The 16,564-nt window shown below is 44.0% G+C and overlaps 1 protein-coding gene across 3 annotated transcripts in view; it reads left to right on the top strand.

Annotated features, from left to right (window-relative positions):
• The window catches only part of sorcs2 (sortilin-related VPS10 domain containing receptor 2), a 231,981-nt gene that overhangs the window by 200,230 nt on the left and 15,187 nt on the right, over positions 1–16,564 (top strand). For all 3 annotated transcript variants that reach the window (XM_036551169.1, XM_036551168.1, XM_036551170.1), the window contains exons 9-13: positions 7,041–7,220; positions 9,867–10,013; positions 12,428–12,530; positions 14,575–14,651; positions 14,916–15,007. In XM_036551169.1, coding sequence (XP_036407062.1) covers positions 7,041–7,220; positions 9,867–10,013; positions 12,428–12,530; positions 14,575–14,651; positions 14,916–15,007 — 599 coding nt within the window. The remainder of the gene's footprint in view (positions 1–7,040; positions 7,221–9,866; positions 10,014–12,427; positions 12,531–14,574; positions 14,652–14,915; positions 15,008–16,564) is intronic.

The raw sequence follows: 16,564 nt of genomic DNA, 5'->3' as shown, positions 1-16,564 counted from the left end.
TGGATGAGGATGGTCATAGTCAACGGCGCACATTTAACCTGCAATCACATCTGCAGCTCTGAAGGCCTGTATGATTATGAGTTTCCCTCCGAAACACTGGTGGCTGACTGCACAGCAGCCTCTTAACGCAAACCTCAGCAAAATAACATGCATGATAAGAGAGGGACAGGGTAGCAAGCCCCCATATAAGAAAAGATAAATGCACCTCCTGTATTTTTAATCAAGCTCCCATCAGAGCAAAGTTACTGGTCACCTGTAATAGTCAAGATTTTTGAAGAGACAAGGCATTTTAGTCTTCTTCTTTTTTCATATCCCTCTCCCCTCCCCAACCCCCCCCCCCCCTTTCCCGATCCTTCAAAGACTTTTGTTTCCCTTTGTTCTGGTTATCTGGGGTTGATTTGGCTGATGGATCACAGATTGCAACATTGATCAGTTAGTTGGCAAAGCAAATACAGTGTGAGAAGGGAAGGACATGAGGAAAACAGGTCAGGGCTGCACAACTCGCTGCTTTCGTCTGTAAATAATTGAAAAGCTTTTTAAAGTCAATTGGTACAGTAGTGCAATTTCGCGTCTCACGCTGCCTCGTTTTGCAGTATAGATTACAGCGCAAACTGAAAAGCTCCATGCTGGTTTGTTGACTCTCAAGCCTTTAGTGGAATAGCAGTTGCTAAATATCCCTTTTTCTTTCTTAGTCATCTATCGTTTTGTCTATCTATTGATGTTTTTTTGCAAACCCCGGTGGATTTATGTTAAAATATGGTTTTGGATTTTGCAAAGAACAATTGAGAAAGAGTCGTTTTGAAGTGCCTGTTGTTTTTTGCTTTGAAAGCAGGCCAGTAAAGACTTAGATGCTCACAAAGCACAGTGACACATGGATTTGCATCTCACTGGCATGATGTTATGCAACCAGGGGGGCACGGTCTCGTCTATCTGAGACATTAATGAACGTGTTCAATAAACATCGCCCTAAAGTTATATAATTTTCAGTATTTTAATTAACAACATAAAAATACAATTGATTGAGACCAGAGTTCAATCTTTTTCCTCATATTTTATGCTGGAGAAGAGCCTCTTAAAATGTCACATACACCGCACTATGGCGTGTATTTCTTAAGCACTGCAAAGATTTGTACAACAGCACATATAATCAAGCAGTCTCAAAAGTGTTTTGACTCAGATGGCCACTGGCTAGTGACTGTTTTCATGTAGAGTCTGGGCTAAGGAAGAGTGAACCCTTTGTGAATATGAATGTACAGTGGAGTTATTATGGTGGGAGCTGTACTTATGTGGGGTTATATCTGGAGAGGGGGAAAAAACATGTGAAACCAAATCTTGGCATGAGAATATGAAGTGTTTATTTTGCAGTCTTTAAAGCTTTCATCTCATTCTTCTGAGGTTTTTAAATGTGGAGGCGTGGCAGAGATTGAAGAGATGGAATTAAATCTACAAATTGCTGACCCACCCACCACTCACAAACTACAAATTAACAAATAGTAATTAACCAATTTTTTTAACCACCCACAAATGAAAAACAATGCTAATGTAATGATTTGGGCTCTAATTTGTGGCTAGTGGTCAGTGGAAGGCACTACAGGCTCTGGGGTTGAAGTTTTTGATTGGCAGGTAGGTTCAGGGTTTGATTGAATCTGGCTGTGCTGTCAACAGGATTATGTTTATCCATCAAATGCCTGTTGATTTTGCTCCTAGATTAAATTTTGAATGGATGGTCTAAAAGTGGTCAGCGCGTTATTGGATCACATAGTGCCAATGGCACAAACAGTGCAATAATGAATTCCAGTTGTTTATGAATATATATTAAATTTTTCTCTAATACCAATGTCAGTTTTTATGAAGTATATGATCTATCATTATTTTCTTGTGTGTGTGTTACTTGTGTCACTTCCCCAATTCCAAATGCTCTGTTTCCAGACCTCGTTGACTTTTAGTTGTAAAATTAAGAAATGGCTAAGCTGGGAAAGGAGCAAACTGAGTTCTCATTTGTGTACTTGCAGAGCAGTCCTGTGGGGTTTAAGGTAGAGCAAGGGCTTTGTCCCAAGTCTGGAGAGGTGGTGCTTTAGCCTATGTTGATTCTTAAGCCGTGAGCCCTAGCACTCCTTCGGCCACAAGGTCCCCCAAGGCAGCCAGTTGAATGACAAGATAACTTTACTCCTTTTCCCTGTTTGTCTTTTTACCTTGTATGAGGCTCCAAGGGTCTCAGCTCCCATAAGATTTTGATGCCAAAGAAAGAAGATCAATCCAGATCATAGTCAAGATTAGCTCAAACATGGGTACAAAGCTGTCTCACAGCACTGTGCCTCCCAGCTGATCCATGAGCCTCCAGCTGTGAGTGGGCCCTGGGCCTCTCTTTCCCTCAGAGGTTTCCCGGTGCAGGCACCAGCATCCCCCTGCTGACTGTGATGGATGGAGCAGCCTGAATCCTGGTATCCCGGTCTGATGGAGGGCACTTATCACTCCGAGCTCCGTCAGGGTGACGCTGACAGAGAGAGCTGGGATTGAGGCCCGGGGTGGGGAAAGTTAAATGCATCTCTCCTGAGAGCGCCATCCCTCCCTCCCTCTCTCCCTCCCTCCCTCCGTCGGCGGCCAGCTCATGTCATCCCTACAGCACCTGCTCTGCTGAATTATGGCGCTAATGAAAAAAAAAAAACGCTCTCAATCAGCCGGCCCAAGGGACACTGGTCCCGGAGCTGTGGGTATCTCAACCACGGGGGAGAGAGAGAGAGAGAGAGAGACCTGACGTGCCTCTGGGGACTCTAATCCGTGTGGATTTCAAAATATGGGCTTCAGGGGAAAGGGGGGGGGGGTCCAGCTGAGAGGTCCTCTTCTATGAAGCAGGCGGAGCAGAAGACGGCACAATATGTTTCACCAGGCAGCACAAGGCTCCGCGAGTGCTGACCATCTGCACACAGCTGACGCCACCACCAAGCAGCCTACTTTATAAAACATGACAGAGGAGAGTTGAAGTCATTCTGCTCACTTTCAAAGTGGGCCAAGAATGCCGCCCTCTGTTTTTTTTTTTTTTTGTGCTGGTTTCGAAAACTAGCACATTACATATGACACGACTGTATTCCTCTGCTCAGCAGATACCCTTACAGTTTCATCGCTGTTGTGATTAACTGGCTGGATATAGAGCTTACGAGTGGCATTTTAATATCCGATCAGATGTAATTAAACTCATGTTTGTTAGTGCTCAGCGGGGATTATTTTTCTAAATGTGATTCAATTAGGCAGATTGAGTGCTTTGTTTTACCACTTCCACTTGGCTACAATGGAGAACTCTGTGAAGAGAGTTAAAGTCTGTTTGAGTATTTACCTCAACTTTGCTCTGTGGTCTGCAGTTTATTTTTAAGCGTTTGTGACTTTGAAACCAAATACGAGTTTGCGTTTGTGTAAAACCGTTGTGAGAATCCCACGGACAGCATTGCGTCACTCACTCCAAGCTGAGTAGAGAGTACATGTCAGTGGACTTCCTTTATTTTAAATTGTCTTACTGTCTATTTACCACAGATGTCTGCCCACCAGTAAGCAACTAATGTCCAAACTAAAGCACTTTAATTCTTGCTCTGGAGAGAGTTAATGACGAAAAGCTTTCTTGCCTGGACGTGATCTTCAGCGTATTTGCTTGCATGCTCGTGTTTATACTGTAACTGGACACAGGCAAGCTCACGTTGGCCATGTTCATCTGATCTCTGCCTTTGTTTTGGAGCAAACTAAACTGCAGTTTAAACAGTATGCACTGCCTGTCTCCTCTTTGTTTTTGCTGCAATTTTTAGCCACAGTTTATTAGATTCGTCAACATGCGCCGAACCTGGCATCCTCAGTTTCACTTTTGAACACGGAACACATGCGATCACACGCAACGTGCATGCCGTTCTCCTCAGCCCAAAGGCGCCAGCATTGTTATAATCGTGTGTTTATATGGCGGAGGCTCTTATCCAGAGCTGCATACAAGGCTGTCATGGAAGGGAACATATTGTTCGTGTCACAAGAGTAAGAGGTACTGGGAAGCAGGCGCAGAGCAGCACAATAGTAACGCATCAGTGATGAAGCATCAAGCTGAAAATCAAATGCCAAAGATGTAAGCCTAAAAGTCTATCCCATTATAAGTGTAAAGGTGGTTCACAGAAAAAAAGTTTGTTCATTGTTTGCAATCAGTGTCAGCAATCACTCTTAACAAAAAAGTTGACCTTCCACCATTCCTTTGAGAAATTCAGCTGAAGGGTTTTTGAACATGGTAAACTGTTGATTAATAATGGTACACTCATGACCATGATGACAATGCTTTTGGGCACAAAACTTCTGTGTGAATTTTGGTTTATCCTGTAGGACAAAACGTGATACATACCATAATATGTTTAAGATTTGCTCATGTCGATATTACACCACTGTCAAGATGATATACAATGGTGTTTTGTCTGATTTTCACCTGTGACTGTGGATGTGTTACACAATGGAATTGATGTTGCTTGGTACTTAATTATGTGGCCTCCTTTAGATAATGTTTGTGGTTAATTGGTAACACTATTAATGAATCACAGCACCCACCTGATGCTTTTAATAAGTCTGATTAATCACTTAATTATCACCTGTTACTATTGCAAGCAGTCAAACTGAGATCCTGAGAACCAACAGTGATACACACTGATGAAAGCTTAGCCCAAAACATGTTTTTTATACTTTTGTGCTTAATTGCAATTTTGCAAATTTGAAGAGATGAGTCCATTGACCAAACTTCTGTGTGTGTGCGTGCATGTGTGTGTGTGTGTGTGTGTGTGTGTATAAACCACCTTTACAATTACAGATTTATTGTGTTTGGTTTCACATACAAACCAAGCATTGAAAGCTAAATGAGTGCAATATGAACCATTTTTATTCATCAGGGGCCATCATCATAAGCACTGTACTGGGCCCCTTAACAGGAGTATAGAGTAATCCAGCCCTGGGTTAGAGCAACAGGGAGAGCTGAATTAGGACATCCATCAGAAATACCTGCCCTCTGCTCTGAAGGCCTTATCCCATTAACACAGAGAGGAGAGGCTGCAGTCACTAGAGTCCAGGGGTCACATGTAAAGGTGTGTTAAGTCATACAGCCAAAAACGGAGGGCCTGAGCTTTTCTTCTGAATGGTTTCTGTGTTTTTAAAATGTCTGGTGCAGGCCTGCGTTAATAACACTGCAGTTATTTTGGTCTCCACCAGAGGAACCTTAATGATGTCTGCGTGTTTCAAGTTTAACAATCTATCTGCCATCTACCTCTGAGGGCCTGGAATGAATCTACACAATCATTACCACATAATGCATAGGTTGTATAGAGCCAGTGTGCCGGTGTAATTACTTTTTTTTGCCCATTGAAGCAACAGCTAAAAAGTGTATTATTTGCAAGTGAGTTAATTAAATTATATGGTTTGAAAGTTCTGGCCGCCTTGACGTTTTTTTTATTTTTGTACAGCCGTAAATTCTGTGTGGCTGAAAGGTGTTAAATTACACAAGTGGAAAGGCGGGATGCCAGTTGCGCCGCTGTGCGCGCCTCCTTACGCAGTGTAAATATAATGAAACGTCCGCGCTGCGAGGGTGTGCTGACACGGGCGCCGCTCCCCTCGCCCGCTGAGTAATTGCCTCCGCTTTTGCCGCGCTGCCTTCATTTGCATTCAAATGGGGGGATATTTACAGTCTGTCACCCCGTCTTTAAGATTGGCTTCAGTGTTCCGATGTTGTTGCAGGATTTGTGTTTTTTGCCTCCGCGTGGCACCAGTGCATTCCTCCTCCCCCTCCGCCCTTTTTTTGCTGAGCGCAGCCTCTGCAGACACAGAGAAGTTTTACTTACTTCTGGAATCGTCCCAGAGCCGGCCCAGAGTGCAGGGGCACCGCTGTTGTACTCTTGGGCCTGGTGCTTAACCCAGAATTGCCTCAGTAAATATCCAGCTACAGAAATGGGTAACATGTGAAAAAAGAACCTGTAACCTATGTAAGTCACTCTGGAAAAGAGCATTTGCTGAATGCCTGTAATGGAATGTAATGTAACACTGCTGTTGGCCGCTGCTCCACACGCTTGTAAGCTCTTGCTGAATAATACTATCCAGTATTTCTCAACCCTGGTCCAAGGCTGCCCCTATATGCTGGTTTTTGCTCCAGCTGAGCTCAATTAACAGGCCAGTGGATGCTGATCACATTTGTACGATTCTGTAAATTCATGAAAAAGAAACCACAGTGTAGCTGCATTTAGGATTTTGCTACACCGTTTCTTTCATCCCCTCATTACCACAAGAACACCTTCAGCTGCACTTTCCTGTCTTCAAGGACTTAAAGCATGTGTCAAAATCAGTGTTCAGTTAACAGCCAAGCAGCAGGTAATTAGCAATTAACACTGAGCTGAGCTGGATCCAAAACAAGTGTACAGAGGGCACTTCAGGTTGTGGGCTGTGGAACTGCATTATAATCATTCTCCATTGTGAGTTTTGCTGCTGATCTCAGACTGTTGTTTTCTCCCCTGTACAGCTAGTTTCTTAGACCTCTTCCACTATAAATTCTCCCTGACCAATGTCTGTCTGTCGTGGTCCCTCAGTGGTGGAATGACCTTCCCGTGGGGGTCAGGACAGCGGAATCACTGGCCCATTTTCCATCACAGACGCACCTCTTCACACTGCATCTTGGTTCCATCTCAATGCCCACCCCCTAACACCTGCTACTTGTATTACTTGCTGTTTATTTTACAATAGCACAGTATGTTTTGTATTCTGTCATGTGATGTAGGGTAGTGTGCGTACTTGGCCTCCCTTAGTTTCTAGGCTGTCTGGTCAGGTGGCAAGTTAACTTGTGGTAGGGCTTGAATAATGTTACGTATGCTCACACTCACTGGTCTGGTCTGACGCTGTTGCTCATTCATCTTGAATGGATATACTTTAGTTCTTTTGTGCTGGAAGTCGCTCTAGATAAGAGCTTCTGCTAAATTAATGTAACGTAACATAATGTAATGGAAGTACTGGGTCCTAACCGCCCTCCTCTCGGCTTCTCTCTCTCTCCTCAGGATGTCCAGATTGTGAGCACGGACGAGAACCAGGTGTTCCTGGCTCTGCAAGAGTGGTACCAGACCGACACGTACAACCTGTACCAGTCGGACCCGCAGGGCATGTACTACTCCATCGTCCTGGAGAACGTGCGGAGCACCAAACAGCCCGAGGAGAACGTCCTCATCGATATCCTGGAGGTGCGTCCCCTCCGATCCCTCTGTTTGACGGGGCCAACAGAACAGCATCCACACGGTTAAACATGACTGCGGACGTCAGTGTTGTGCTTTTATACCGAACAATAGGACTATCAGCTACTCGACGTGCCCGTTGTGGGCCTGTGTATATATTTATCTCAAGGATGGTTTGCTTCAAAACAAAATTGGTGCTGCTAATTAGAAATTGAATTGAATATATGCATGGAGAGCTATTTTGAGAGCTCTCTGTCTCCACCCCCCCTCCCCCTGTCTGTCTGTCACTGTCTATATATAAATATTAAACAATACAAGGGCCATTGTATTCGTCCTGTGCCGTGTGAGTGTTAGACTTCTCTTTGTTCTGGTGCCTCAGCTGAGCAGGTCTCAGGCTCTTTGCCTCGTGCTCTCCCAGCGTATCTTTTTTGGTAAAGCCCCTGCACTGTCTGCTCGTAATAAATTATACCTTTTTTGTTGAATTAATGAAATAAACAGCACCAGGAGTATTTAAGCTTCTGAAAGGAAGGAAGAAAGATTACATTAGAATAGAGCCACCCTTCTGGAGTAATTAATTCTAGCTCATCTGCATACCAGATTAACTGCCAATCGAGGATGTTGTGTTCCCTGGAATCAGCCGCTGTTTGTATAACACATTTGCTTCCCGTTTGGAAAGAGGCATCTCACAGTTGCCATTTATAGGCATTTCCCCCCAGTCATACGAGCTTCATAACTGCAAGACCTGATAAATAAGTGAAGCCATTAAAATTGGGTGTTATTGACACCCAAAGCATCCTGGGATGCCCATGAGCTCCAGAGGACCTGAATCTACAAAATTTGCACAGCTAACATATTGTAGCGATTTTGTCGTCAAAAAATTGGTATGTCTAAAAAAAAAAATCATCACCAAGAAGCTGCCTGGATTAGCTAGTGTAACCCAAAATACCCTGTCTTTCATGATACACCTCACTGGCAATACGTATGAGATACGTTCCACCTGTTCATGTCACTTTTGACTTTATAGCTTTAAAGTTGTGCAAAGAAATTGCAAGCACAGGGTAGAAGGAAAACTCAGGGTGGAACTGAAGTAGCACACAATAGCATTGCTTTTCATAACAGCGACATGGAAAAACCCAGAAAATAATAAAGTTACTTTTAATGTTCACAGATTGCATTTCAATCCAAAATGTAGTGTATAGACACCAAAATAGGAAGAGAGGTCTCCTCTTTCATGGTAATACAATGAAGACATTTTTGTAGGCTGCTAGACATATCCTTTTCTTACCCCAGCAACGACATCAAATAAAAGCATGTGAGCATTTGCCTCCAGACATGTTAGGTTATTTATTTCCTTATATTTTTTCCCCAAAACGGAGGTCTTACACTGACTACAAATCAGTTCTTTAACTCAAAAAATAAAAATGAAATAATCAAATGGGAAAGCGCGCCATGCAGAGTTCTGTGGTGTTCTCCAGTGATCTGTGGTGTTCTCTGGTGTTCTGTGATGTTCTCTGGTGTTCTGTTGTGTTCTCTGGTGATCTGTGGTGTTCTCTGGTGTTCTGTGATGTTCTCTGGTGTTCTGTTGTGTTCTCTGGTGTTCTGTGATGTTCTCTGGTGTTCTGTGATATTCCATGGTGTTCCCTGGTGTTCTCCGGTGATCTGTGGTGTTCTCTGGTGTTCTGTGATGTTCTCTGGTGTTCTGTTGTGTTCTTTGGTGTTCTGTGATATTCTGTGGTGTTCCCTGGTGTTCTGTAGCATTCCCTGGTGTTCCCTGGTGTTCTGTGGTGTCTTGTGGTTAAGTTACGGAGCTCATTTCACAGCCTGGAGGCACACTTTTCTCCCCCAGAGTGATGACAGAGTTCACACAGTCAAAACAAGCCTTTCAGATTCGTGCGGCTGTGCTGCTGCTTTTTGGGAATAATAAATTCTGCGTCATTGTTATCATCTTTCATACCCGTCCTCAAATAAAGCCCTCTGCGAGGAGAGATTTGATTGTCAATTGCAGATGGATCTGCCTGGAACGCCGAGCCTCTGCGTGAAATTGAACAGCTGTAGAAACATCATAAACGCCTCATTCTGGGCATTTTCTTCCGTGCGCGCATCAGTAATGGTTTGTCATCCTTGTGATTGCGTCTGATCTGTTGGAGAGGTTTTTCTCGCTGAAGCGCGGCACGGCACACTTCAAAGCTGTTCAGCCGACATCGGCTGTGTGCAGTCCTGCTTTCTTTACAACAAAACAAGAGGTAGAGAAGGTGCGGAGGTAGAAATGTGAGGAAAATGACACAGATGAGCTTTAGGTTGTTTTTTTTTTTCTCCCCTCACATCTTTGAGGCGAAGACACTTAGGACGTGTGCTGTTGCAGAGATGGGGATAGTGCCAGGATTGCCCTGCTCAGGATCTTCCATCTGTTCCCTTTCTTGTGTCGCAATACTAAACGGACACTGTACACCGAAAAAGTCATTAAGTTGAATTTTAAATTTTTAGATTGAGAACTGGCTTTTGTGTTTCCGTAAACATTTTGCTGTTAAATGTTTGGAGCTCTGTGTAAGCGCCCTCAGGGAAGTCATTGCACAACCGCACAAGTAAAATCTCATTGATTGACCCCAGTTTCCCCAGGAGTTGCTGACTGCCTTTCTATTGGTTGACCTTATTCAGGTCCGCGGGATTAAAGGCGTCTTCCTGGCCAATCAGAAAGTGGATGGGAAGGTGACGACCCTGATCACCTACAACAAAGGACGAGACTGGAACCCCCTCACCCCCCCTTCAAGTGACATGAACGGAAAGCCAGTCAACTGCAAGCCAGTACGTGTCTCATAGGGCTTACTCTGTTAGCACTCTCTACAATGGGATAATTTATACACATACATTTTTTAAATATGTTTTTTGTAAAGTCATTTCCTGAATTGCATTTTGCATTGATGCAGTAATATTCTACAACAAATAGATAATCTAAATCAAAGCAGCTTCTATAATGGATTTAGAACATTTAGAACAGCATTTTACATACATTTTCGCATTGGTTTTGACAGGATGACAAATCTAGAAATGCTGTAGCTGTGATTGTACGCCCAAGGTAACTATATAGTCAGATACAGAGGCGCTCTCTGCACATAGTATTGCAATGGAGAGAGCTTGCCAATACCACTGGAGCAAGTGGCCAGGAAATGTTACATTACATTATTGGCATTTAGCAGATGCTCTTATCCAGAGCGACTTACATCAATTACAGGTTTTTACAATTTTATCCATTTATACAGCTGGATATTTGCAGAGGCAGTTCTGGGTTGAGTACCTCACCCAAGGGTACAGCAGCAGTGTCCCCATGTGGAATTGAACCAGCAACCTTTCAGTTACGAGACCTGCTCCTTAACCACTATGCTACACTGCCACTGCCAGCATTTTTGCCACCCACAAATGTTGCCTTGGTTGAGGGTGTTGCAGACATTATTCTGGCAATGATCATGGGGAGTCGATGATCCTTATTTGCATTTCACATGTTATTCATTTATACAGCTGGTCATTTAAAGAGCTGGACATGTGAGCAATTCGGTTTGAGTACTTTGCTCAACGGTGCAACAACACTACGGAATTGAACCTGCAACCGTCTGCATTGCATTCCTAGATCCTTAACTTAGTCAAAGTTATGACTGTACCTCAACTCGCATTCAGCGTCAGCCATGAGTCATTGTTCAAGGAGTTTGAAAGTCAAATCCCACACGTATTCATTTTTTATTCTCAGTGCGGCAAGGAAACAGATTAAACAGAGATAGCGACAGGAGAGGAAGCCGGCTTTATGCTCGAGCTGTGTGGATGAAGCAGAAGGCAAATGAGCTATCAAATTTCGCTGTCTATAAGGTTGTTATGAGGGTGAGCGAAGCACAAATCCCCTCATTCAGAAATATGTTTCAGCACACAGGCTGTTAGCTTTGACATGATGACTCAAGGTGAGAGGACTTAAAGTGTGCTTTCTCCCAGACACAAGCGCATCTGCCATTATGCCTCAACTGAGAACTGAGAATTTGCAGTTGCACTTTTCTGTGTGCTGTTGAGAGCTCAATGCACAAGTATGATGAAATGGACGGCAATGTTTAGAACTGTATTGCCGAACGAATGAAGCCATGTGTTGCAGATTAATGCTTTTAATCAGGGTTTAATTTACTGCAATAAATACTAGCTAACAGTGCAGCAAAGTGGGTTTAAATTGCTTCTCTGGGTGATTTATTGTTTACTGTTATAAACGGCTATAGATGATTTAGTGAAGCCCGGGGCAAAGTGACACGCCCCTCTGAGCAGTATAGTTGCGTGGTGCAGAGTCGTCACAGCAACTGCACTAAGAAGACTGAAGAACTGCACAGCAGTGACATCATGTCTCTTTCACTAACGCGGCCACACACGCACACAAACGCACGCACGCATGCATGCACTCACTCACTGTGCTGGGGCCCAAAAACACCCAAACAGTCCTGGAAGCTCTGGATCAGCCAGGCTTTCAAAGGGTCAGAGGTCATACCGGTTTCTTTGGCATGAAGCGTCTTCACTCACAAGTGCACCAGCTCCGCCAGCCTCCAGTGCATAGTCTTCTGGACTGTTAGCCCACATCCATCCGAGTTACGCTGAGTGCCCTGCAGAGCCGCAGACCTGCACATTAAATATGAGGTGTGACTGAAAAGATCCAGATTCTAGTCCAGTTCTATTCATTAGACTCTGATATTTTGCTGGAATTGGCAGTCAGCTGCAGATAGGGGCGAGACAGAACACGTCTCATGATGTAATCCCCTATTCCAGTATTTCCTCTGAAATCAAATGAGATTGAGATATTGGAAACATCTTTGGCCCGTTCCAATATTAATGCTATTTTCCTCTGGTTAATCAACATCAGGTCCCATGATACACTCTGTGGGACATCTGGAATATTGCATGCATTCACACTGAATATTGCATGTATTCATTCAAGAGAATAATGAATTTACGCATACAGCACACGTGCAAGGCATCTCATTTCAAAGAAGATGATATTGACAAAGGCATTTGCTATGGTTCGTCGCAGCAGACACTGCTATCCAGAGCATCAAAAAATGTGAAATACCAATTTGTAATCCATTAATGGGCCAAAATTTTTGAAATGAGCAAGGTTGGTACAGTCCATTTAGACTGAACGTTATAGGGGTTGCCACTGTCTGATCTTTGACATCTTGGGGTCTCTATGTCTTCCCCAGCCTGACTGCCACCTTCACCTCCACCTGCGCTGGGCAGATAACCCCTACGTGTCTGGGACTGTCCACACCAAAGACTCCGCCCCCGGGCTCATCATGGGAGCAGGTGAGTCTCCATGGCAACACTGCTCCACCAGAGTATCGCATCTGAGACAGGGACAGTGATGATGATGATGATGTGTCAGTTCCTCAGAGTACGGGACAGGTACTTCTAAAGGTATTCAAAATATTTTTTGTGATGATATCAAGGATTATTATGTATGTATTAAGTATGCCATCTATTGATTAGTTAAGGTGAAAAAATGCACACAGACGATGGAGAGCTCCACAGCATGGGAAAGGGCTGGCCAGTCAGGCTTTTTGGGTTAAACAAGCTTAGTGGCCTTGAGGAATAAAAAAAAAAAAAGATGAAGCCCCAGTCGTTTTCAGTACTTTGTTATCCCTTGTTTTGATTGCTATTAAAAGCAGCATAATGGGCGCATGGGAGAGAAAGGGGATCTGGACTGACATAATACCAGGATTAGTGTGAGTGCAGGGGGTGTGCTGACCCTGCTGGCTTAGAATCATATCAATAAATCTTGATTTATTTTTGCTTTGTATTGCAAGTCTACACAGTACATCTGTGTGTGTGTGGGTGTGTATATGTGTGTGTGTGTTTGTGTGTGTGCTGCAATGATTATTGCCTTTTAAGCAAGGTTTGGAAGCTGTGTCTGCTTGTGTGTATAAGTGTGTGTGTGAGCTATATGGTCATACATTTACTATCCCAGTTAGGTTGGCATACAGTCTACCTAACTGCTATGGCACTAGTCCATTGGTATTGCATTGCAAATTGTTGATTTTAAAACATTTCTGTCTTTTGTTTCAGTCATACCTCACCTCACGGTGAAGTGAGAATTAATAAGAAACATAGTTTGTCTTGAGCAAGTGCCATAGAGGTTCAACTCTGGGCTGAACGCCTCACACCCTTCAACCCCGAGTGTTGACACTGAACCCCCATGTTGCCCCCCGCTTACTCTCGATACAGAGGTAGATTTTTCCCTTTGGATGAAGTGTGTGAAGGGGAGAGAGGCACTGAGGCAGCACAGGCTGGGAATGGCGCGTGACTGCGGTGCGGCAGACATTCGGAAGCGTGAAATATTCAGAAGTGGATGTACCGCCACTGTCTCCATCTGTGCATGGCTGTGTGGCATAATACAACAGCATTCTCCGTCTAACCGGTGGAGCTCGCTTCCCCATCGCCTGCATGCCACAATACAGTCAGCTGCCAGAGGGCTCAGGATAGTATTTATCATTCTGTCAAAAGTGAGCATCAGTGACGGACCAAAGTGGTTTTGCTGTTATTTTTAACTGGCGTCACCGTTGAGCTCCCTCCTCTGCCTTTTCAGGGTGTGCGTTTCACAAGAGTTGACAGGAGACTGCATTTGGCCATCAATGGTCTCAGCTGATGGAGGTGCGCACGTAACAGTGATATGTCTCAGTGTCACAAATGGAAGGCCACTGTAATCAGCCAGTCCCCTTAAATCTACCAGTTTAGAGAGACAAAGAGCGGGAGAAAGTGCAAGCGAGAGGGAGAGAGAGAGTGAGAGAGATGGAGGGTAGAGTCAATAGAGGAGGAAAAAGCGCCTCTCTGAAAGTCTGTCCCTTTGTTTGCGTTATTGACAGATGCACAAAGTGCTCCTTCAGTCTGCTTTTAAAGAAGGGCCCCTCCACTTGCCCCAGATAGGCATTGTAAATGTGTTTCCCAGGATAAACACCGTCTTTAGACAGTGAACTAGACGAGGGAGAGAAGTTCATTCAGCCGGCGTTGTGCTTATTTATTCAAAACATGGCCCTTGTGCCAGAGGGAGTAAGAGGGAGCATCCAGACTTCCACAGGCTTCTCTAATTCCTACGAAAAAAAGGAAGATTACTTCATGTGTCTAAAATGGCTTCTCGGCAGAGCGCTTTGATCCCTTTTTAAATGGCTCAAAGTGAGAAATAGTTCTTTCTTTATCAGTTCAAAGGGAGCAAATTAAAAATTCCTGGGTCCCACGCTGCGATGTGCCACCCTTCTGCCACAGACTGATTTCCCGCGCTGCTGCTAGCGCCTCATCAGGTTTGTCTGGATGAGTCGGCCCAGTCCCCCATCATTTCCCCCCTCTCTCCCTGCAGGTAACCTGGGCTCCCAGCTGGTGGAGTACAAAGAGGAGATGTACATCACATCTGACTGTGGAAAATCCTGGAGACAGGTGAAACGCCCCAACTCGCCCCCCTTTACGCCTTTGTATAAAATCAGAGGATGACAATTTTTTAACATTCTTTTAACTTTATTTTTTTTTAACATTCTTAACATTTTAATTTGATGGGTTTTTTTTGGTTTTGAGGACCTTGGTTTACCCCTGTGATGAGTTTGCAGTGCCTTCTCTCTCATGTTGTGTGTGGCCTGTTGCCTGTCTTGTGTGAGCGCTCTGCTCTTGCTGTAATTACCTTATTTCGGATCTCCCCCCTCATAGGTTTTTGAAGAGGAACACCACATCCTTTACCTGGACCATGGAGGGGTCATTGTGGCCATCAAGGATACCTCCATCCCACTCAAAATACTCAAGTAATGCTAGTTCTGACATTGCCATATTTACTGTAATCACCTGAAACTTAGACTAGTAGAAGCCTTCAAGTTAAGGAGTGGAGTATTAACACTGACTGGTATATTTAAAAAGTCAGCTGTGAGAAAGCCAGTTGAATTTATTTGTCAAGTAGAAATGCAGTTCTGATAAGGTGGTATGCTATGCTAAAGAACAGACCCCCCCCCCCCCCACCACCACACATTTATACACTCACATATATATATATGTATATATATATATATATATATATATATATATATATATATATATATCGCCAAATTACTTGTAAAGCTGCCAATGAGGCATCTCCTGAAAGCTTTGGCATTTCAGAAAATTCTGCACTCATCAGTAGCTGTGAGCATCACATCTTTTTTGTATTCTGCTGTCGTTGAAAAATTACACTCATCTCTTTTTGCTAAGGAGCAATTTCACCCAAATGGTATTTTTCAGAATATAGGAAAATGTAAATCTGTAGACTGACATTCTCAAATTAACTGAAAATGCGCTTGGCCGTTCAAAATAATTGGAACGCATTTTGATGTTTCGATAGAGTCTCCGAAAACAAACTTTGCAAAGCTTTCTTATTGAAGTCCTGTTCAAATCACAGTGTGCTTCTCTTTTCTCCTTCTCTTTAACAAACCCCAAGGCGTCAGCTTCAAGACCTGAAACAGACTAACTCAAGTAGCATCGGCTCCCTCCCAAAACTCTAGCTGCTGATCAGTCAAGCACATCGTTATGGCTAATCAGAAAACTAGGACCCTTACATTGTGAAGACATTCATACAGAGATGATTCCCCCCTCCACACATACTACAAAAGTAAAACAAGAAAGCACAACTCATGGCTGTATTCAGAGATAAACAATATATGCACTGTGTGTACATTATGTGTACTGTGTATATTAATGAATAAATAAAATACGCCCAAATAGTGTATGGATTCTCATATAGATAGATAAATAGATAGATAGGTAGGTAGATACATAGATAGAAGTATACATAGATAGATATGATGGATGTAGATGTGTTTTATATGGTGTATTAAGATCACTTTGAGGCTGGTGCAGTGTACCACATAGCTTTGTGTTCAGGTCTATGAGCAGAGAGCGCGTGCTGACCGACAGCAGCCGGTCTGAATGCTGTGGGCTCCAGCCGCGGCGAGCGGAGACAGATCGCTCCATCACTGAGCTCGGGCCCTGACAGCCTCTCTGCTGGGCCTGAGCCTGACCTTCAGGCCACCACTGCAGGGGGGGCGGGAGGCTATTTTTACCCTGCCTGCTGGGGGGGGGCAGGAGAGGCAGGGAGAGAGTGACAGAGAAAGGGAGGTGAAGAGACAGGGAGAGACGGAGAATGGAGTGAGTGGAAGAGGAGGCCGGGGGAGTAGAGAGAAGGAGAAAGAACGAGAGATAGGGAAGAAGAAAAAGACAGAGAGTTGAGGGGTGATTGGAAATAGTGTGAGATAGAATGGATAAGTGAAAGATGGAGAAAGAGGAATAAAGATAGAGAGAGAGGGAGGGAGAACAAAAAGGAGTGGTGGGTG

The sequence above is a fragment of the Megalops cyprinoides genome, chromosome 18 (assembly GCF_013368585.1).
Source record: "Megalops cyprinoides isolate fMegCyp1 chromosome 18, fMegCyp1.pri, whole genome shotgun sequence".
Taxonomy (NCBI): domain Eukaryota; kingdom Metazoa; phylum Chordata; class Actinopteri; order Elopiformes; family Megalopidae; genus Megalops; species Megalops cyprinoides.
Note: the sequence above shows the minus strand (reverse complement) of the source record. Positions and strands in the feature narration are given on the sequence as shown.